The sequence below is a fragment of the Ricinus communis genome, chromosome 3 (genome assembly GCF_019578655.1).
Source record: "Ricinus communis isolate WT05 ecotype wild-type chromosome 3, ASM1957865v1, whole genome shotgun sequence".
In the NCBI taxonomy this organism is placed as follows: domain Eukaryota; kingdom Viridiplantae; phylum Streptophyta; class Magnoliopsida; order Malpighiales; family Euphorbiaceae; genus Ricinus; species Ricinus communis.
Genome location: NC_063258.1, coordinates 5,314,624 through 5,339,422, shown reverse-complemented (window position 1 = coordinate 5,339,422; position 24,799 = coordinate 5,314,624). Strand labels below are relative to the sequence as shown.

Sequence of the window (24,799 nt, the reverse complement as noted above, 5' to 3'; positions counted from 1 at the left end):
ACGAATAGTTTTGATGCATACTTTACTCAACTGAATGGAGTATTGGAAGGCTTATGCAATTACAGACCTCAACCTAGTTGTGAATGTGGTAAATGTAATACACAGTGTTTTCAGAAGTATGTAAATTTGCAATAGAAAGATTATATTTTCCGCTTTCTTAATGGTCTTAATGAGACATATCAGGGACTTGTACACAAATTATAATGCTTAAACCATTTTCCTCTCCAGATCAAGCATATAATATGATAATTAGAGAAGAATCATAGAGATAATTACATGTTAGCACTCAGTCTTTCCCGAATTCTGCTGTAATGGCTGTTAAACATTCTAAATCTGATGAAATATGTAGCCACCATGGTAAAGTTGGGCACTCAAGAGAGAAATGCTTTCGTCTAATAGGTTTTCCAACTAATTTCAAGTTCAAAACTCCTTCTCATTCACAGAACACAACTTTACAAACTGGGACAAGGCAGAGTCATTCTATAATTCACAAAGTCGAGCTTCAAATGCTTTTAATTACATATCTTCAGTTGTTCATTAAATCTCTCAAATACAATCTAGTGATATTGCTAATTCTGATGTTGAAGGCAACAATTTTCTTCTTTGAATTTGACTTAGGAGCAAGTTCACAATCTAATGGCTATACTTAGTGATCAACCTTCTGTATCTTCTCATCCAAAACCTACTACATCCTCTTTACAAACCGAAATTCCTTTTAGTGAACCCAGCATGCGAGAATGGGTCCACTGGTAAGTATATAAATCTTTTATAATTGTACAAAATTTCTTATAATTACTTTTGATCAATATTAATCTTTTTTATCCTTTTGAATTTAGCCATTGTTTCTGTTTTGTTTTGTTTCAAACATCTTCAGGATAGTAGCAGACATACCAGGAGGAACAAATCCTAGTAAAGGTGAGCAATACAGGCCTTTGTTCTATGTTTTAATTCCTCTCTTCTCTTAATGACTGAATTATTTGAATTTCTGTCTCTTACATACACATATATATAAAATATATGTTCGTTATCTCATAATACTTGTAAAATGAGACAGCTGCTGGAGCAGCAGTGAGAGTGGGAGTGGGAGGCGGTGTCAGGATTTAAACCTGATCATGCTAAAATAATTTTCTTATGAATCAAATAGAGTGAGGTTTGATAACTAATACGAAATATCAGATGTTAGAATTTTATATCATAAGAATTAAGAATATCATAATATATTATTATCTACATATTTCTAGAACCAAAAGTATGTCATATATATATATATATATATATATATATATATATATATATATATATATATATATATATATATATATATATATATATATTTTTTTCTATTAAAATAATACTATTTTTTTTTTTTTATATAATATTATTGACATTTAAAAAATATATTTTTGTATTTTTCTATTGTATAATACTAAAAAAAATTTATTAAAAATTATTAACTAAATTTAATTTTATACTATTTATTTTTTATTTTTAGATATAATATATAAATTATTTTTTATATTTTATTTATTGTATTAAAAATTATATTTTAAAATTAATATAAATAAAAATTTAAATTAATAAAAAAATATATTTAATTTTTAAACTTCTTATCAAAGTTAAATTAATAATAATAATAATAATAATAATAATATTATTATTATCTATCTTATTTTAGCAAGTTAAAGTTGTATGAATTTTTAATATTTTAATTAATATAAATATTTTTAAAATATTAAAATTTTATTAAAATTTAATTATATATTAAATTTATAATAATTAAAAAATATTAATTGTATAAATATAATAATTAAATAAAATAGTTCTAATATAATATATAACCTATAAGGTATATTACATTAAAGATCAAAAAGGTAAATAGTATAACAGTTGTTCAATAATAATTTTAATGAAAGAGATTTTTAGTATAAAATTATAAAATAGAATAAATGATAAATTATATTTTTTAAAATATTAGAAATTAATTAGTATAATATATAAATATAAAATAAATAGTAAATTATTATTTTGTTTTACATATAATATTATTTATATTTTATATTTTAATATTAAATAATTAATTTTTAATTTTTTATTTATTTAGTATACAAATAAATATACAAATACAGATATATATCTGAATTACTTAAAAATAAATTGAAATGATAAAAGTATTTTAGATAAATTTATAAATAAAATAGGATAGTAAATTTATTTAAAAATATTGTCTATAAAAGATAATATATTATCTAGAATTATTAATTTGAAAATAACGTAATAAATTGAACTTATTTAATAATTTGCCTACCAATTGCTGGAATATTTGGAAAAGAAGGCATCAAAGACACCAAGTACTCTGCCCAATGAATCCTCATAGTAACCAAATCAACATACAATCCATTATTCTCCTTAAATACAACAAAACCGATATCATCTTCATGTGGTTACCCTCCAAAACATCATGTTACTTTCAAATAATCAAGTTGGTATTAAATGCCACGTGGCACAGAAGTTGGTATTAAATGCCACGTGGCTTGGATATATAATAAAATTCAATGTGTGGAATTCTTATAAACTTAATGTATATCTTATAATGAATATAAAATTAATATAAATGTATAAACGTTTTATATTTGTGTGTCAAATGATTGGTATAAAATTTTTTACCTATACAGCAAATAGGAGAATTTTGTAAATTAATAATTTTTATATTAAATAATAAATATATTTTATTTATTTTAAATCAGTATATGTATATTAATATCTATTTATTTGGATAAATATATATTAAAAGTTCAAATGATAATTTATATATATTTGTTTAATTTTTTAGTCTAATTTAATAAATATTTATATTTAAATTTATCTATATTTTTTAATATTTATATTTATATAATAATTTTATATATAGTTTATATACATATTATATAATAATATGTAATATTATAAATAAAATTTAAATGTAAATTCAGATAATTATTTTTTATGATATATTTTAGACAATAATCTTTTCCGTGATGCGGTAATTCTCGTGTTGACAAGTGGCACGCAATAGTGGATTACATGAGGTTCAGTGTGAATGTAGCAGGTATTAATGGCAGGTGACACGTCCTGTGCCACTTGTCAATTTGGTGGCTACTAAGATTTCTTGTATTAACATAAGCAATCTTATGCTTCTCCACGTGTCATATTTGCAAATCCAGATTTGCCATCTAGCTAAATACGATAGGGGAAAATATTTGGCTGCTGCAGGTATATAACATTAAATATGTAGTTAATTGATAAATATTGGTAATAAATAATTAAAACATATATATATATAAATTTTTGAGATTTAAAAAATTTTAGTAATTATTTTTAAAATTATTTGAAATTTTTGTTTCGCTATATATATTTTTTGCTATATAAATTTAAATCTATAAATATATTTACATTTTTATTAATTATTTATTTAAACTATCTTTAAATTATATTTTAATTTTATATTAATTAATAGATTTAATTTTAACTAAATAATAATTTTAATTCTAAAAGTAGTAATACCAATTCTTGATATTATTAGTTATAAGATAAAATAATTTTATATTATTACACTAATAAAATTTTAAAATATTTAAATATATAATTTTATTATTAGATTTAATATTATAATTAAGATAATACAGATAAATGACTAATTTAATATTAAATTATAAACCATTTAATATTTATTATGAAGGGGATAAGAAATAGAAACTTTACCATAATTGAAGTTAGAGTTTATGTGCAATTTTAAGAAATCAAGTTGAAGTTCACATTACAAGGAATTTTAAGATTGTATATAATTGGTATATTGTATGTTTTAGGGAAAGAGATTCTGCCTTATGTTAGTCCTCGTCCACCGGTGGGAATTCACCGGTATATATTAGTGCTCTTTAGACAGAAGATGCCGCTAGGGCTGGTGGAGCAGCCACAATCCCGAGCTAACTTCAAGACTCGTATGTTTGCTGCTCATATGGACTTGGGTCTCCCAGTTGCTGCGGTTTACTTCAATGCCCAGAAGGAGCCTGCTAGCAGAAGGCGTTAAAGGTTTTTGTTGGGTGCATGGATTTACCTGGAACCAACTAGCCCGGCTTGATGTTTTGTTTATCTTTTCTTTTGAGCAAAAAAGGAAAAACAAAAAAAGAAGATAATATCAATTTTCTAGTTTCATGTGTATCTTCTTTTTAGCTTCTGGTTTCTTATATGGGAGGTTTAGGGTTTTTATGTTATGATGTAATTTTCTCCAGAGATTATAATGGTGAATGATGGTAAAGTATCATTGCATGTTTTTTAGAACCATTTTACAAGGCCTAAGAGAAAAAATTTGTTTACCTTTTATGCCTTTGTTAGCAATAAACATCTTTTATTTTCTTTCAAAATGTCTTAATTTGAACCTATTTATGATGGTTTTCAACCGACTCAATCAACGATCCTTTTTTTTATTGAGATAGATACTACATGTAGGAATCAGAGAGTTAGAAGACTAAGATAAATGTCTATAGACACATAAATACTGTTGTTATTATGGATGTATTTGACTATTTTTTATAATAATTAAATTTTATTTAATCATTTATTTTAGAACTGTTTTAGTATATGAATGCTCGTAAAAAATTTGTGGGACACGAAATGATTATCTTAATTTGTATAATAATTAATTTTGATTTAATAATTTTATATTATTTAATTATGTCGTGTAATAATTTATTTAAATATATTTTTTTTATATTTATATCTTTATTATTTATAATAATTTTAATTTAATTATGTATTATAATATAATTTTTATAAAAAATTATTAAAATTAAATTAAGTTAATTGAATTGGTGGACATGGTATTTTAGAAAAAATTTGTCAGCTATATCTATTCTCCATTTCAATTGGTGGACAGATTTTTTTTTTGTTACATTTGAAATCCGTCTGCCACTTCAATTGGTGAATAATTTTTTTTATTTTACATGAAGCCTAGCTGCTAGTTGGAGAGTCCAATTAGGGGACAGTGCTGTCCGCCACTTTTACTAGTGGACAGTGTCCACCTATTCAAAATTTCATTCCAAATTGAAACTTATTTCTCAAACTATTCAAAAATAAAATTTTCTTAACTTTTATCCTAGATTGAGAATTTTTTTTTTCTAAATACCCTAATTAAAGAGAAAACCCTAACTAGGAGTGGACTGTATCACGAACCTGATCAAAGTTTCACAGCCTCCTATTAAGAATAACTTATTTTGCCATTCACAGCCTCCTATTAAGAATAATTTATTTTTCCATTCATGAGGTCTCTTGACAACCATGTCCATTAGGTAGCCAAACTGAATCACCTTGTCTCTTATTTCTTAAAGAAAAAGTTGGAACCTAAGATAAATTTCATGGCTTAAAATTACTAGGATAAAGAGAACACCACTAATAGCATTTTGAGTTTTACTAGTCATGTTTGGGATAAAGAACAAAATCGACTCGTCATGATTGATAAATTGACTGGAAGCTTGCTCATATAGGCCTAGTAGGAATTTCAAGTTCTTTAGTAAGGCTTTAAAAGACATGAAGTTACTCAAAGAGTTTTAGAAAATCATATATTTTTTTTAAATAATTCAAAATATAAAAGCTTTTGAATTTACAAAATTTCTTAATTTTTTTTAAAATAGAAATATATAAGGAGAGATATATTAGGAGAAGATAGATTGCTCAACAAATGAGCTTTCTAAAGTCTAAGCTCTTTGTTCTTTAAAGAAAAAACTCTGATTTTGAAGGGTGAATTTTTCTCCTTTTATAGGAGGAAAATTATATCATTATTGGTATCTTCTCCAACGATTAGACAAGCTTGAACTAGCTTATGGCTTCTAATAGAAGGAATCTTGTTTTCTTCACCAGTATCATACCAAATCTCGGTTATTTTAAAATTGAAGGTACCAGTACCGTACTAAACATAAAAGGATCCAATACCGTATTGTACCAATTTTACGGTTCAATACAGTTCGGTTCGGTGCTATTTTCGGTTCTAAAAATTTTAAAAAATACAACTTTAATCTCATCTTTAATCAAATACATTTGTAGAAAATATGATTACTAACCTAAAAAAAGTAGCATGAAAATCTGAATTAAAATTGCAATCACATTCTTTAACAACCTGTTTCGTAATTCAGTCACTTGCAAATACAATAATTCATTCAATATTCAAATACAAACCATTAAAATATATGTTACTGCTAGCATAAAAATATTTTACAAATAGCAATCATTAAAATAAATAAATTTACAAACTTTATGTAGCACTAAAATACATGTCCAAAATTAGCAAAGGAATGTTATTACCTCCCCTTAAAATTAGCACTCCACATTTAATCTTGGCATAAGGGACTCACCAATCTCAGGATCTTGAATAATTTCTACAATAAAAGTAAAAAAAAATTACGTCAATAAGACTTAACAGCATCAAAAATAAACAAACATATGTAAGAAGTTATGTTTTGACAATTTTTTTGTCAAGTTTTGTTTCATCCTTTTCAAAAAAAAAAATTAAATTGTAAATATAATTTAATATATTTTTTTATATTTTAATTAATTCCCCCTGTCGATGCCAACACGGCCGTGTTGATGCCTGTGTTCCCAACACGGGCTGGTGTTTATACCCGTGTTACTCTCTGTGGCCGTGTTCCCTAAAAGCTTCTTTTTCTTTGATGTTTGATGCATCCAACACGGCCGTGTTGGTGGCCGTGTTGGGAACACGGCCAGTGTTGAAACCAACACGGTCATGTTCAGCTTTCTCATGCCCATACTTAGCTCGTTTCGGCAGCTTTGACGTCCAATTATGCTCCAATTCTTTCTTTTATCATTCTTTGACTTCTTTTGGACCTAATGCACACAAACAGATGCATAGGGTGAGTGTTGGGACCAATTCACATCCAAATGTCCATAGAATCAATCTTAAAAACCCCATTTAGATGTATGTATTTTACGCACATCAAATAACCCCACACTTAGCTCATTGCTTGTCCTCAAGCAATCAAAAGTAAAATAAGGAAAAATAGTATGTATACTAGATTACTAGTATCAATATACTATGTGACATATTAATATATATAACTTATATTTTTTATAAAGTATAAAGTATATTATAATATTATAGTTATTTTTAATATGTATTATTTTTTGTATTTCGATAACAATTGTTTCAATTATATAAATGATAAATATAAAATAGTTTTTTTATAGAGTATATTTATTATTTTTTTAATATGTATTATTTATATAATATAAATAATTATTTATAAATATATGTAAAAAATTCGGTTCTACGGTTTGGTCTGGATCAGTACAAGACGGATCGGTTCTGGTACGGTTAGAGTACGGTTTTTACTAAAGAACGAATACCATACCGTAATAGTAAAAAAAATCGGATCGGTACAATTCGGTTATAAAAATTTTCAGTTTTCTTCGGTTCTGGTACTTTTCGGTACGGTTATTCGGTTCGGGTGGGAATCACCAAGATTCATGCTCAGCCCTAGTCGAGTACCATATGGTCTTGTTTTCTTCTTTTAGAATATTGTATTAAACACTATTTTTAAAATCTCTTTGCATTTGCCATCTAGGGGTGTTAGAGAACTTTTTTAAAATTTCTTTCTTTCTCTTATTTTGCTCTTATTATTTTTTTACAAATTGGACGTAAAATACTAAAGTAGTCATCCTCGTTGTCATCTCTGAGATTGATGATTAGTTCATCTGAGTTTAACTCAACTATTGATGATTCTAATTTATTTCATAATAAAGTATTCCTTAGAGTCTGCTCCTATTAAAAGAGTTTGTGCACTAAAAAAATTATTATAACCAAAGTTTTTAGATTTCAACTCAAATAGATTTAAATAAAATATTATAAATTATTCGAATGGACTTTGATGAATCCTAAACTCGTGAAAAGGTCTAGTTGCAATCTAATATAGCACAAGCAAGCCATATTTATTATTTTTAATAATTAATGAAAGAGTAGGGATAACAAAACATATGATCCGCGCTTATAAGGAATCCATCTCCGCTCTTAAGTCGAGAGAGTCCCTATCCTGAGGCCGGACGAGATTGATTCATCCACACCTTGATTCACATCTTAATTTCTAAGAAATTAATAATATATATTTTTTATTATAATTTTATATTACATATATATATATACATATTATTTACTTAAAAATATTATTGAGTTAATTAATAATATATAAAAGTTAACACAAATATATACAATAATTTGTATAAAAAAATAAAAGGTCTATAAAACATTACATAATACAAATACGATAAAAGGATATCACAATATCATAACATATATAAATATGCGAATAGGAAGACAAATAGATTTACAAAAATAGTCTTATTGATTGTTTAATTAATTAATTAAGTTAATTGAGCCATTGGATAAATTTAATTCTAGAAGTCCAACTCGATTAGTATTTTAACATCAGACAAATTTTAGAAGTCAATAACAATTAAGAAAATAATAATGAGAACATATTTTTATTAGGATTAATATCCTATTTAATAACAATTACCCAATAAGCCAATGCATACAACAAAAAAAATAGCAACGTGCAAAATCTTACCTAATTTAAATGACCTTTATGAATCAATAATGGAAAATAACATTAGCACGCATATATAATTATAATTATAAATTTATTAAATTGAAAGATTAATGATAATTTATAAGAGTTTCTTTTAATATTATATTATAATATTAACTTAAATATATTTGGTCCAGATGTATGTCTACCTAATAAAAAATTATTTTTTTTAATTTTCTACTATATATTATAATGAATTCTCATATTCTTTTTAGTAATATCTTGTGGGTTATGCTTTTCAAACACTATAAATTATTAGTAAATTAAACTACTAGAGCTCCAACTTTGGATAGTAAATATTCCCTTGCATGCATTGTTAGTAAATTATAATTGAGACTAATCATCTAATTTTACTTAAGTAGTTAAACTTTTAGACCATTAATTTATATTGACTTTATTTATTATTTAGTTAATTAATTAGATTAATTAGATTATTGGATAAGTTTAACTCTAGAAGTCTAACTTTATTAATATTTTAACATTAAATAAATCTTAGAAGTCAATAACAATTAGGATAATAATAATGAAAACAGATTTTTTTATTAGGATATTCTATTTAATATGAATTTGGTTTAATACTAATTTAATATGATTAATAGAAAAAAAAATAATGTATGGTAATAGTGTAAGAATAAAATCTATTTAGAGATATGACATTAAGATATTGTAAATAAAAAATAAAAAATCTACTAATAAAAAGGAAAAACCAACTATTGAAAATAAAAAAAATAAAATTAATAATTGATTGGATTAATTAAATTTGATAAATAATATTAATAACTTATTAATTGCATATTCAATTTTAGAAGTCCAATTCTCTTATTTTGTTCTTTTTTTTTTCTTTTACAAATTGAAGATAAAATACTAAAGCAGTCATCTCTGAGACTGATGATTAGTTCATCCGAGTTTAACTCAATTATTGATGATTCTAATTTATTTCATAATAAAATATTCCTTTTTAGAGTTTGCTCCTATTAAAAGAGCTTGTGCACTAAAAGGTTATTATAATCAAAGTTTTAGATTTCAACTCAAATAGACTTAAATAAAGTATTATTGTCCGATTATGAATTTTTTGGATAGAATTTGATGAACCTTAAACTTGTGAAAATGTCTAGTTGCAATCTAATATAGCACAAGAAAACCATATTTTTTTATTTTTAATGATTAATGAAAGAGTAGGAATAACAAAACATGACCCGTTCTTATAAGGTATCTCCGCTCTAAGTCGAGAGAGTCCCTATGCCGGGGGCAGGATAAGATTGAGTCATCCATGCCCTGATTCCCATCTTAATTTTTTAAAAATTAATAATATATATTTTTATTATAATTTTATATTATATATATATATATATATATATATATATATATATATATATATATATATATATATCAAAATCGAAGAAAGAGATATCAAAATTTCAAAGTTTTTGAAGAAATCTATCTTCTAAATCCAAAAACCTTCCAGAAACATAAAAAAAAATACTATAAATACATCAAAATAGGCCTTGTCCAGGTAGGAATAAAACCCCTTATGAGAGAAGGTTTAGATACTTCTATCTTAGCAGTCCTTAGAGACGCTAGGTTTATAAATTTTTATGATTTTTTATTAGGTACTGTCGAGTCAAGCCTTAACAAAGGACCTATTAGTTTCAAATATTTTAAAGAGTATTGTTCTCCAAATAAAAACACATAATTACAAAATGCTTGAAGGGTCTATCCCGATAGCATTGATTTTTAAAATATATTATAAAGCCATGATTTCTACTTTTGGTTCGAAACACAAACTTCACTCACCAAAAGGACAAACCTTATTCCTCCAAACAGATCTTTCTGAAGCCAACACAACAATTCCAAAAACTATTCAATGGAAAGATATCACTCTTCGAGAAGAATGGATCCTTGAAGGAGCAACCCAACCTGAATCACCAAAGCAGACAGAACCAAACACCGATCTCAGAAACATAACCCAGTTTTCAGAGATGGGAAAGTAAAGCTCACATTCAACAGAAGCTCAACCTCTTTCATATTTTCTAATGACAATTCTTCAATTTCGACCATAGATATTCGAAGCGTATCAAATATACCTTATGTTATCTATGCCCCTTACAAAAAACCAACTTCATCACAAACATTACCAAGATTTTCAACATCAGATTTACCGAGATTTTCAACATCAGACTTACCAAGCTCAAACACCACATTACACAATGTTGATTACCAAAGCAATGTCCCTAGACCTATTTACAATGAACCAAAGAAAGATGATGATATAGAGACCATCTCTACCCCCTCATCACCATCACCATCAGCAATAACCCAAAATATAGAGGTAGAAATCAACTTGATTTCAAAAGATTTTCAAATCAATAAAAAGCTTTTACATAAAGATTTCTATTCAAAGAAAAACCATTCCAAAAAACTTTAGTTTTTTAAGAATTTTCTACAAGAAAAAGAAAGTATTCAAGAAAGATACTATGAATTTTGCATGCAAAACAAGATCCAAATTACATTTTTTGACTTGTTTTAGATTTATTGCAAATAAAATAGCATCTCTTATTCTTTCAAAGATAAACTCATTAGTCCAGTTATCATTAGGAATAAAGCCCCAGAATGGAAGATCGGAGAAAAACAAACCATCCCGTCTGAACATCCTCCCCTTAGGAAGATAACCATTCCTTATGGAGAAAACGAAATCGAAGCCGCACCTTATAAATTAGTAGGAGAAGAGTTTGAAAAAAATGTCAAAAATATTGTTCAACAGAACAATTTCTCAAATACCTATTTTAACACAATAGGAAAATAGCTAGTTAGGATAGAAAGCCAAATCCAGAAACCTACTACAGTTTTAACCTCTGTTGTCCCCAATATTGGTCATCAAAGAGAGGTAAGTCAAATAGAAAAATTCAAAAACCCCGTCTTTAAACCCTACCAAATTTCAAAGCATAGTCAAGACCAATTCTACAAGCAAATTGAGTTTGCTAGAGCAGTTAGAGAACAGCTTAGCAAATTAACCACTTCCGAGTATTCCAAGAACTTAATACCAAGTACGCCTCAAAGTAGTAGAAATATTAGTGTTATAGATCAAGCCCAAAGCAATGAATCTAATGATTCAGAGCTCGAAAGTGTCACTGAAAAACCCTCCCAAATCAGTAGATTGAGATGGCAAGCCCCCTAGATTAACTTGACATACTCCTAGGAATACTGCCCTAGATTTAAGCATAGAAAACAGAAATAATGTCCTTACTCAATATAGGTTCAATTCTTCCTCCGTCTATGAATGAAATATAGATGGAATGTCTGAGTACAACATTATTGGTCTCTTACAACAGATGATCATAGTAGCTAATACCTACAAAACCCAAACCGGTACCTCTAATAGAGCTATAGCTGAGCTCCTTATAGCTCGATTTGGTTTAATACTAATTTACTATGATTAATAGAAAAAAATAATGTAAGAATAAAATTTATATAGAGATATGACACTAAAATATTGTAAATAAAAAATCTACTAATAAAAAAAGAAAAACAAACTATTGAAAATAAAAAAAAATTGATAAATAAAAATAATAATTAATTGATTAATTAAACTTGATAAATAATATTAATAACTTATTAATTGCATATCCAATTTTAGAAGTCCAATTTTATTAGGATTTCTAATGTTGGTTATAAAGTAGAATTTTAAAAAGATAACAAATCTAAATCTTTTGTATTATTTCTATTTTAACCTAATTTTACATTTTTATTGCAATTATAACCTATTTAGTGCAATTGATTTCATTTATACGTTCACTAGCCCATGTGTTAGATCAAATTAATACTATTCCTTTCTCATTTGTATTTTTAATCTCAATTTTTATAGGTATAAGAAATTGTAATACTCCTCTTTTTCAATATTAATAAGTGACATTAATGACTTTATTTTTTATTAAAAAATAATATAATATTTTTATTTTGTTTTATTTGGATTAAGATTTGTCAGTAGTAGTATAAAAATACAATTTATATAGAAAAATACTTAAAAAAATTTACAAAAAATTAAAGGTAATGAACTAATGTCATTATCCAAAAGCATGCCTTAATTAAGTATGAAAGAGTTACTACCTTATATCGACATTGCAAACATATAAATTAATTAGCAAAGTTTAGAAAATTATGAGGCATAAACGTTTTTACTGATTTAAATAAATTATTAGTGATATATTTATTCATAAGAGATTTAAAATAAATCATTAAACTATGTATTTAAATAAAAAAATTATGATTCGTTTGAATATTTAATAAAGAAATATAATAAAAATTGTAAAAGAAGCAAAATTATGATAAGATTGAAAGAAAATTAAAATAACTTAATACTTCTATAATGTTATTATCTAAAATTAATTTTTATTAACAACATATTTCAGTACAATTTTATGTTGCCGTCGACAATTGAATTTTATAATTTAAAGATTATGTAATTGTTTTTAATATTGAAATCTTATATTTAGATTTAATTATTATTTTAATTATTTAGGTGAACTAATCTAATTTAATTTGTCATTATATAAATTAAAAGTGTTTAAAATTATAATTTTAATAATTATTTTATTTCTTAATATATATATATATATATATATATATATATATATATATATATATATATATATATATATATATATATATATATATATATGTGTGTGTGTGTGTGTGTGTGAAGAACATGGAGATAAATAATGTTATTAAAAGCCTTACTTATTGTTTAATTATTATGATTAAAATAATTATTTTTAATTAAATTTAAAAATAAATAATATAAATAATTTATTAAATACGAATCTAATCCTAAAGTCTAATTCTATTAAGATAAAATTATATTAAATAAAAAAATTAATATCTAGTACAAATTAAATTAAATTCTATAAAAAATATAAAGTCTAATAGCAACTAAAAATGAGATCCATATTGTTCGTTTTATTTTGACATAATAAAATTTTTAATTCATAAAACGTAATAGAGAAATCTATAAAAAATATTAATAAATAATGAAATTATATTATAATACAAATCTAACTTTATACATAATAAATTATAAAATTCAATTCAAATAAAAAAAGTGAGAAATAATCGTAATTAAAGATGATATTTATGTTGTTGATATTTTTCTAGTAAAATATAATTTCTAATAGAAAATTAAAAAGAAAAAGTTAATTCAATCATTTAAACTCTCTAAATTCTAAGATTGTATGGATGATATAGATTTATGATATATAAATGAATACAATGTTATATTTTTATATTTTATATTAAAATTATTATTACAAATTAAAGGAAACAAAATAAATATAATAGTAGTATGTAAAATATATTCAATATAATAAATATCAACAATCCACTTTCGACATAATATATTCTAAATATTATGAATTAAAGCTTTACGTCGAATTACATATCTTTAAAATTAATAAAAGCTATAAGAAAAATAAATAAAAATTATAATTCATATTAAAAAGTGAAGATTATATTAAAACTTGAATATTTATTTGAATTTTTAAGACTGAATTAATTAATATACAAAATTAATTAAGCTTATTAAAGAGCTTATCAAATGAGGAATTGTTTCAATATCAATCCATTATTACTTCAAGGATGCATATATCTCAATGGTGTAAATCAAACCAAACACTCTCTAGAAAGAATTGAGATCTGCAAGGAATGCAAAAATGCCATTGCCATTCTCAACACTGTTTGAAGTGAAGTGAAGTGGTCACTCTCTTGACTTGGTGCACTGCACGACTCGAATTAACAAAAGTAATTAACCATTCAAAGTTGCCTATTCTTTTCTTTTCTTTCTCTACCTTCCCTTTCGCTTCATTTTCTCCAATTTCCCCGCAGAAAATGGCACAGCTATCGGAGACCTATGCCTGTGTTCCCTCAACTGAACGGGGCAGAGGAATTCTAATATCGGGCAATCCAAAATCCAATTCCATTCTCTACACTAACAACAGATCAGTTCTAATCCTTAACCTCGACAACCCACTTGACGTTTCTGTTTATGGAGATCATGGCTACCAAGCCACTGTCGCTCGTTACTCTCCTAATGGCGAGTGGATCGCTTCTGCTGACGTCTCTGGTACTGTCAGGATCTGGGGTGCTTATAATGATCATGTTTTGAAGAAAGAATTTAAAGTTTTGTCGGGTCGGATCGATGATCTTCAGTGGTCTCCTGATGGGTTAAGGATCGTTGCTTGTGGTGATGGCAAAGGAAAATCTTTAGTGCGTGCTTTCATGTTAGTACCCATTTCTCCTTCTTCTTCTTCTTCTTCTTATTCTTATTCTTTTCAAGTAAATGATGTTTAATTATTGTTTCTGGTGATGTTGAAATAGGTGGGATTCAGGGACTAATGTAGGGGAATTTGATGGGCATTCAAGGAGAGTGTTGAGCTGTGGATTTAAGCCAACAAGGCCATTTCGTATTGTGACTTGTGGTGAGGATTTCTTGGTCAATTTTTATGAGGGTCCTCCTTTTAAATTCAAGCTATCTCGCAGGTTTGTTATTATTATACAAATATTCTTTTTTCTTTGTCAAGTTCATTTTGTTATGTGTTTTACCTTTTGATAATGCATTCACATGAAAAATATGTTTAGAAATTGTCTCAACACACAATGGTTTGTTCAATTGCGCTCCTAGTGTGTGTTTCTCTATGCTTCCATCCATTTTCATGGCAAAGAAAGGGTAGTCTTCTTCTTTTTTCTTTTTCTTTTTTCTTTTTCTTTTTAAAAGGAGACATTAATCCGATGACTAGTCCATATATCAATTTATAAGAATGTGGAACCTCAAAATTAATACTGTCATAAAATGATCGTTTGGAAATATATAAACCAATTTGATTCAAATAGGATAAAAAATTCAGCCTTCAGCTATTAATTATTTAGTTATTTCAAAGCATTCACAGTTTGACACTAGTTGGATACTGTCTGACTGACCTCATATTTTGCTTTGTTTAGATGGTCGAGAATCAACATTATCATCCTGAACGGTTACTTTGAATTTAATCTTCTTTTACTTTTTGTTAATTATTAATATGGAGGTGGGACTTTGGGAGCGAAGTGGATGTTGAAAAGGAGCTGGCATGTCTTTAGGGTGTTACTTCATTTGCTCAAGGGCTTGGTTCACTTATTTGCAGGGATCATTCAAATTTTGTCAATTGCGTTAGATATTCTCCAGATGGCAGCAAATTCATCAGTGTAAGCTCCGATAAGAAGGGCATACTATTCGATGGGAAGACCGGAGAAAAGATAGGAGAGCTGTCCTCTGGAGATGGTCATAAGGGAAGCATTTATGCTGTTAGCTGGAGTCCAGATGGTAAACAGGTAGGCTGGCCTATATAGCTGATATTGTATTATAGATATACATTTCTCTAGGTGCCAAGATGTTCATCCTTAAAGATACGGATGCTGTTCTATTTTGAATATCACTTTTTAGTTTGCTTCAAAAAGGAACCAAATGAGGATTAATAGGATTTTCACTTCCATACTATCATGCTATCAGTTTGAAAGCAATTGGATTTGTTTTTCCTTTTTTTCTTTTTGTTTCTTTCTTATTATATTTTTTTTTTTGCAAAAAGTATCTGTCTTTTTGTTGCGAGTCTTCTTCTTTCTCATGCTTGGCTTACCTATTTGCCTATGTCTGCCTGTATCTGCTTATCTACTTCCTACTGTATCATGTATGCTATGCTCAATAAATACTGACATAGAATTACATTATTTTGTAGGTGCTGACTGCTTCTGCTGACAAGTCAGCAAAAGTTTGGGAGATTTGTGATGATGGTAATGGAAAATTGAAGAAGACATTGACATGTTCTGGATCAGGTGGACTGGATGACATGCTAGTTGGTTGCCTCTGGCAGAATGATCATCTTGTCACTGTTTCCCTTGGCGGCACAATCAGTATCTTCTCAGCAAATGATCTTGATAAAACACCCCAACAGATATCTGGACATATGAAGAATGTCACATCATTAGCGGTGCTTAAAAATGTGCCAAAAACCATACTTTCGAGCAGTTATGATGGTTTGATAGTGAAATGGATTCAAGGCATTGGATACAGCTGTAAAGTACATAGGAAAGAGAATACTCAAATCAAATGTTTAGCTGCTGTTGAAGAGGAAATCGTCACGTCTGGATTTGATAATAAGGTGATTAGCATGCTTATATGCTTTAGTTGGGTGCTGAAAGAATTATGTTTCCTTTGCATTATCGTTCTAATCAATTTGCAGTTAATAAGGTGGATGATAATATTCTTGTTAAATACATTTTATTTAAACTCCTTAACATTTAATGATGCCAGGAGAAATTATCTTTTGAAGATATAGATATATGTCCAAGGACTTGCATTTCTCCCAGCCAACATTTTGAAATCCTCGAGTCCTTCAAGTCATATTCAATAAAATGACAGAAGAAGTTACCATATTACACATGAATGGATCTTTGGAATGCTTATTAAGGATAATCCAAATAAGATGGAGTCAACTCAATTGATCTTTTTACACTATTTCATCTAGTTTAAAGTTGCACCTTGAAAGATCTAGGGCTGCTGTTCCTTTTCTCATTATTTTTTCTAACATGTTCATATTTTTCGCCACTTGGTTTGTTATCTTCCACAACTTCCTTTTGCTACATCTTTTATATTGGTGTATTGGTTAGTCTACAATGCACATGTCCAATTTATTTCAATCTCCGATCTCTCAACTTTTCCCCAATAGATGCCATATTCTCCTTCCTATAGATATATGCATTATGGGTCTGTAAATTTGCTAGGTAATTAAACAATTTTGTATGTGGTTTTTGTTAATTACATGTGCCCTCCTCTTTAGCCACCTTGTACTTTTCCATTGGAAAGGAAGTATATATGCCAGGTTTTAGTTATAAAATGGTAATGCTTGCTTTATTTATTTTTTCAATTGTCCAGATATGGAGAGTTCATTTTCAAGGGGATCAATGTGGAGGTGCTGATTCCATTGACATTGGCAGTCAACCAAAAGACTTGAGTCTTGCCCTTCTGTGTCCTGAGCTTGTATTGGTCACAATTGATTCTGGTGTTGTCATGCTCCGTGGTACAAAAATAGTGTCAACTATCGATCTTGGTTTTGCTGTAACAGCATCTGCAGTTGCACCTGATGGAAGTGAAGCAATCATAGGTGGGCAGGATGGTAAATTGCATATATATTCTGTTATGGGTGATACGCTCAAGGAAGAAGCAGTCCTTGAGAAGCATCGTGGTGCTGTCAGTGTCATACGTTACTCTCCAGATGTTTCAATGTTTGCATCTGGTGATGCAAATAGAGAAGCTATTGTTTGGGATCGTGTCTCCCGAGAGGTACCATGTTCACCCATTTCAATTTACTTTTGTGATTTTGTTTGCATCGTAGCAGTTTATTTCTTGCATTAATTAATTCAGCAGAATAGCAATCATGCAAAATTATGTCAGTTATCTGTGATGATTAACCTCTACATTTACTTTTTGGATTATACCCGACTTGTTGCACCTTTGAGCTTTTGCTATTACTTCTGCTACTCTCTCTCTCTCTCTCTCTCTCTCTTCTCTATCACAGCAGTTTATTTCTTCTTGGGATTATACCGGACTTGTAACACCTTTGTGCTTTTCTTGTTACTTCTGCGACTCTCTCTCTCTCTAATTTTGTCAAACTGCATCATCTGTAAAAATACTAAATAAAATGGAGAACTTGAAATGAGACGCAATATTTGTCTTTCTTAAATTTGTTAGGTTTTCCCCACTGTACTTGGTTCTGCTTATTGAACTTTCTACCATAATCTTTTTCTTAAGGATGCATGGGTATGGGTTTAAAGGATTGCGAGTGAAATGTTGTAGGGGTAATGTTTAAGGATATAATGACAAAAGAAGGCCAACTGACCAAATCAAACCCTTACAGCCTGGTTGGATGGAGGCTTTTTAGAGTTTTTGAGAGTCTTATAAAGTTTTAGAACCTGCAACCCTTGTTTGGAAAAGAAGTATAATTTAGGAGGTAAGATTTTTGAAAACCTCCAAAACCTCCAAATCTCAACTCTCCAAATAGGTGAGTTGAGGAGATTTTAGTTTAATAAAGTCATTATTACCTTCTAAAACTTTAATTTACTTTCTTTCTTCCTAAACAAAGTAAAATTAAAAACTCTACCTTACCTTCTAGAATCTTACATTCATTTACTTTATAAAACCTTATCTTACCTTACCCTCATTTTTGCCAAATAGAGTATTGGTGTGCATCTTCAATTTTGGCTAATTCTTCTAATTGGACCAAGGTTTACCAGGAACCTCTGTGGTCATTAATATGTTTGACAACTTGCACTCTTGTCATTGGCCAGAACTTGATTAAAATTGGTTGAACCACTTGTTACCTCCTGAAAAGGTAGAAAGAACAAATTCGCCTGTTGGATACATGAATACCACCCACCACAAATCTATCTTTCAATATGAATCATTGGTCTATCTATTTATTACCTTCTTCTTTTTCCCAATTCACCAATCAAGTTAGCATTTATAACCATTACCTGCAATTAAGTAATTTAGTTAATTGTGAGATGAAAATTATAAGTGGGAGGCATAGGTTGCACAATTGTTTATTTTAAATTTTATGAATATTGTCCTTTAGTTAGCTTGAAAATTTAAAAAGCAAGAATATATTTTGACAAGTGAATTAGAGTCATAGACTTTATATCAATTCATCAAAGTAAATGTTTAAACAGTGAAGAAGCAAACTCTTAGTTGTAATTGATGCCTTTCTTTTTCTTATTACAAATGCAGGCTAGGTGTTCCTAGGTAAACTATATAGTAACTAGTAGATACTAATGCATTTTTATTTGATGTGGAAGTGATTTGATTCTTACACTTAAACATCAAGTCTTGTTTTGGCTAATTCTAGTTTTTCCATGCACTGTGTTCTTAGTATATGAGAACGTAATTAACTTTATTATGCGAGGTTTTTTTATTCTGTTTCAATCATGCAAAGCCCCTGACTGGTTGATTATGTGGATTTAAAAAATCCTTGACTAGTAATACACTCACGAATCTAGCATGTATTTTGAAGCCTCTCTGGCCTGGTTAGATCTTGGTTTTATTGTATATCATGTGCCTTTCATTTGTCTCATCAAAGATGGCGTGGTAATTTCTTATGAGTGGCAACAAAAGCACTTTCTACTCTTTCTATTTACTTTTTAAATTTATTTTATCAGTTATAAATCTGATTTGACTTGACACTGGAGAAGGTCTAGTTTTGTTTATTGTTTATAATTTCTAATAATTTAGAATATAAATTTCTAATATAAAATATATAGAAAATAAATAAAGAATTTCCATTCTTTTTCAATGTTTTGTTTTGAACTTATAAATATTAAATTGCACTCCTTTTGCTTTTTTTTTTTTTTTCATATGTAGACTAAAGAATTTATTATATTATTTTTTTTCCTCTTGCTTAGCTGGAGTGTGAAAACTTTATTGGTTATTTTTGATAAAATCTCACAGGTGAAGCTTAAGAACATGTTGTACCATACTGCTCGTATAAACTGCCTTGCTTGGTCTCCTGATAGTAGCATGGTTGCTACTGGATCACTAGATACTTGTGTCATTATATATGAAGTTGACAAGCCAGCCACTAGTCGACGGACAATAAAGGGAGCTCACTTGGGCGGGGTATATGGATTAGCTTTCACTGATCAGCTGAGTGTAGTAAGCTCTGGTGAGGATGCTTGTGTTCGTCTTTGGAAATTAAGCCCTCAGTCATGCTGATTTATTGAAGGCCATCGCAAGGAAAGTAAGGTCAAAAAGTATGAAGTTCGGCCACCAGCTGAATTGCTTTGAATTTTGTTTGTTGTGAAGTTTGTGTTGCAATGATTTAGGAGAGAGTTTGAAGAATAAGCATATATTAGTGAAGATTGAAATGCCTCTTCTAGTTATCGCGTCACGTTGGAAATGCTCATCTAGAAATAGCAGTTTTGAGTGGGTTGTGATTTATTCCCTTTTATAGCTTGAAGTTGGTATTGTTTCCACATGGTGATTGAAGTAGGGAAACTTCTTTAGTCTTGTCTTTTTCCGCCACCGGTGTTTTGTGCCGTCTGTCTTTGTGCAGTGGGAGGTTTCAGAAGTTTTAGATGAGCTTAGATATGTCATATATCCAGAGTTTTATTTATACATCAGAAACTGTTCGAAATAGCATGCGGCAGAGAAGCAAATTTCGGGTATGATCACTCTCTCTCTCCTTTGGTTGTAAGATGATTGTTGATGAAACTAGCACATTACTCTTCTTTTTCAGTGATAATGGTGCTAGTGAATGTTGTCATATTAGATGTCGTCCTCCCCCTCCCCCTCCCCCACCTTTAGTTATAGTCTCGAGTGTTGTGATCTCTTTATAGAATTTATTTTTTGTATGCAGCTCTGCTATCTACTGTTTAAACTGTTTTTGTCTTCTGTCAAGTTTCTTTCTCTTGAGACTACTGGATATGCTTTCAAAACTACCTTGCATGACATGACAGATTCCGTGTCAAACCTATTCAACCCGTTCCAATTCCCATGACTTCTGCTCTGATTGTTAATAATTAAAGTTCATCATATAAACAAATCTTAACATTGAATCCATTAGAGAGTGATATGATTGGTGTTTTTATTTTTCATTTATGAGATTTATTATATTTCAGCCATTAATTGTAAAATCATAAAATTTCATTTTAAACCCTTTTCCTCAAACTGATTCAACATGTAATATGAACAAATGGGTAATGCGTGAAATCCAGTAGCTCAATCCAGTAGGCGTACTGTACTAGTTTTCAGTATGGAACATAGGAGAAGAGGGGGCCTTATTTCATGCATTCCGAAACATATTGTAATGTAATCCGCTAAGTACAACACGTGTGTCAAAATTTTGACGTATGTATCAGAGTTGTGACGTGCGCTTTTTTTTATTTTATGTTTATTAAATCGGTATTAAATGTTCATTGAATATCTACTGAATGTTTATTGTTTAAACGTTAAATATCTATTATTTATTTATTTTATTTTATTAAAAAAATATTTGTATCATATTATAAATATTTGTAGTATAAATTTAGCTTGACATTTTCTTTTCTTGTTTACTAACTGTAAAGACGATTTATATTATGTCTATATTATGAATGAATTTGATATTCATCAATGATGAATATCTATTAACAAACTAATGAATATTATGCTTATAAATGATGAATGTTTATATCTATCATAAAAATATTTCAATATGCATTACAAAAACAATGAATCTAACTTTTGTAAAACAATTAACATCATTTTGATATCTCAAATTTAGTACTCGTAAGTGTACGAATCGAACGATAGTATATGCAAGTTCACCACGAGGTCTATCTCATAAGGAACTGTAGAGCATATAATATAAAGATCAAGTATCATACAAAAATACTAAAAATAAATATAAACACTCTAAGCTAATGTTGTGAGAATAATTTTAAGGTTTACAAAAGAAACTAAATAAACTAGAAAGTAAATATACAAATGAAATATTTAATGTAAATTATATGATAAAATAACATTTAGTCTAGCTTATACTTAACAATTCCCTTCTTTTCCCTCAAGCCTAAATCTAATGAATGAAATAGTGATGTGTCTTTTTCCTTAGTCATTCAAGTTAATGATGCAATCTAGGTTTCTTCTATTACTATAGATTAAAGTAAAGATGGTGTTTCTATTACTTTTAATCTAAAGATTTTCATAACAAATATTGCTATTAAATTGGTATGATGGTCAATCAATAATAATAGATAAAAGTAATATAAGTATGAAGGTAAATAAATCATTCATTAAACTCATAATAAATAAGGTTCATACATAAGTAAAAAAGCTAAACTAAACACTTATAGAAACTAGCTTGACATATTTAATCCAACGGTCATTGAAATTAAATAGAACGACATAAAAAATATAAAACAAAAAATTAAGGCTCTCTCAAAATTTAAAAGTTTTTCAAGGGATGAAGATGATTGATCCTCACTCTCCACATCCTGAAAAACTTTTTTGATCTTTGAAAGAATAATACAAAACTAAGTGTTTGTAGAAGATGAACTGTAGAGAATTTGTAGAGAGAATAGTGATAGATAGATATCCTTTGTTTAACTAATTTCCATTACTTGTAGATATTTCTTTTGCAGAGGCTTTCTCTAAACACAATGTTGTTATAGTTATCCTCTTAACTATCCTAAATAAAATAAATAATTTAAAAGTAGTTATCTTTAATTACATAATAACTAATTAATTTCCCCTTGTGGGCCTTCATATATTCGGCTAGGCCTACAAGATTGGTACTCCACGTGTCTTTATTTCGAGCTTTCGCAGTAGCAGTCCAATTAAGATTCATTTATATATATTTAGCTCACATTCTTTCCTTTTCACCATTATCACATGAATTTAGACAATAAAACTAAAGTGAGGTAATAAACACATATTTCCACGTATTACGTATATAAAACACACCAACAATCTAATAGAATATCTTAAATATATGTATATAATATAAACCTATCACATTCTCATCTGAAAATAAATATTGCATAGTGATTTGAGGAACATATATAAAGTTATAACTACTTAATTGACAAGAACAAATTAATGAATATGTAGATAAAAAATGATACATCCTTCACTAAAATAATAAGCATTTAAAAATTGACAGAATACAAAATGAATATCGTTAAAGTAAATAATAAATATTATTCTATGGATAATAAATTATTGATGTCCATTTTTAAAATGTAACACTTTTAGTTATGGCATTATCAATTGCATATTAATAAAATTTTTAAATTGTCAAATATGTAAAAAATTAGTTTCATTCACTAATAATATAAAATTTTAGTATATAAAGAGTTTCTAAACATTATTATATTATATTAGTTTTAATAGATAATTTATTTTATTATGTGCTGAAAATATATCGATTTTTAATTTTTCCAGAGTATGACTAATTGAAAAAATAAAAGAATTACATTGCCAATTATGTTAATTCTTAAATTTTATTTATCTATAATATAAATAAATATATATATATATATATATATATATATATATATATAATTGTGAGATATAAATTTTTTTGACACATATTACTATATTTTAATACATTTTGACATATGTATCTTCTTTTAAAACACATAATTTAAACTTATATATTAAAAATTTAAGAAATATTATAAATTTTATTTAATTTTATCTATAAATTCAATTTACATTATAGTTTAAGATCAAAATAATTACGATAATCCTACAAAGTGTAGGTAAAAATTAAATTAAAAAATATTTACTTAATATATAATTTGTTAATATAATATTAATTTTTATAATTTATTTTCTCATAATTTCAAATTAAAACTAAAAGAGGAACTTAAAGGAGCGGGACTATTGTCCTGCATGTATAGCCCTGCCTCCGGATCATAATGTAAAGTGATTCAGGGTGCGGAAGAGTGTAATCGACTTCTAATGTTATCTAGGCTAATTGCAAAAAAGGTCGCGATGTTTAGCGCTTTTTGTGAATTTAATATGAATTTTTAATTTTAACAATTTCAACATATAGATTTTATAAATTTTTACAATTCAAAGTACGGGCTGAAAAATCCAACATAATCTTGCTGATGTGGAGTCAAGAATCTCATTTGCTAAATTACAAATAAAGTCACAGATTTTAATTTTTTTTGTAATATTATCACAATTTTTTTATTTTGATAAATTAGTATACAAATTTAAATATTTAATTATTTAAGATATAATTCAATTACAATAAATAAATATTAAATTTAATGATAATAAGAAATGAATAAAAATTAAAATATTTAGTAACAAATATAAAAGATTATTTGAAATAAGAAAGCCATGTATTTATTTAGAATAAAATAAGAGGTTTTTGTTTTGGAATTAAAGGTCTCAATTTTAAGATCTATGGGGGTGTATCTTTGATGGAGTAACTAGACAAAATATGAGACCTCATAAAAAACCACCTAAGAAATTATCAAATCTTGTTAACAATAATAGCTAATATGTATTGTCTATATTTTTTGAAAAAGATTAAAATAAATTATAAAGTTATAAAAAAATATTTATTCATATTCTATGGAGATAATTTTATAAACAATATGATTTTTAA

General features: G+C 27.5%; 2 protein-coding genes across 3 annotated transcripts; both read left to right on the top strand.

The window, feature by feature from the left end:
- Window positions 1–636: 636 nt before the first annotated feature.
- LOC125369513 (protein MOTHER of FT and TFL1-like) lies at window positions 637–4,297 on the top strand. Its single transcript, XM_048372281.1, has 3 exons — window positions 637–749; window positions 875–915; window positions 3,843–4,297. Exons 1-3 carry the CDS (start codon window positions 637–639, stop codon window positions 4,061–4,063), a joined length of 375 nt encoding a protein of 124 aa, XP_048228238.1. The 3' UTR covers window positions 4,064–4,297.
- A 9,956-nt stretch (window positions 4,298–14,253) lies between these two features.
- On the top strand, window positions 14,254–21,093 carry LOC8261631 (actin-interacting protein 1-2). 2 transcript variants are annotated; one of them, XM_015727779.3, is made up of 7 exons: window positions 14,255–14,417; window positions 14,502–14,896; window positions 14,994–15,155; window positions 15,794–15,980; window positions 16,382–16,804; window positions 17,578–17,985; window positions 20,146–21,093. In XM_015727779.3, exons 2-7 carry the CDS (start codon window positions 14,505–14,507, stop codon window positions 20,407–20,409), a joined length of 1,836 nt encoding a protein of 611 aa, XP_015583265.2. In that variant the 5' UTR covers window positions 14,255–14,417; window positions 14,502–14,504; the 3' UTR covers window positions 20,410–21,093. The 2 variants fall into 2 exon arrangements, with proteins under 2 accessions (XP_002533127.2, XP_015583265.2); XM_002533081.4 differs by having other exon boundaries at window positions 14,254–14,896.
- Window positions 21,094–24,799: the final 3,706 nt, after the last annotated feature.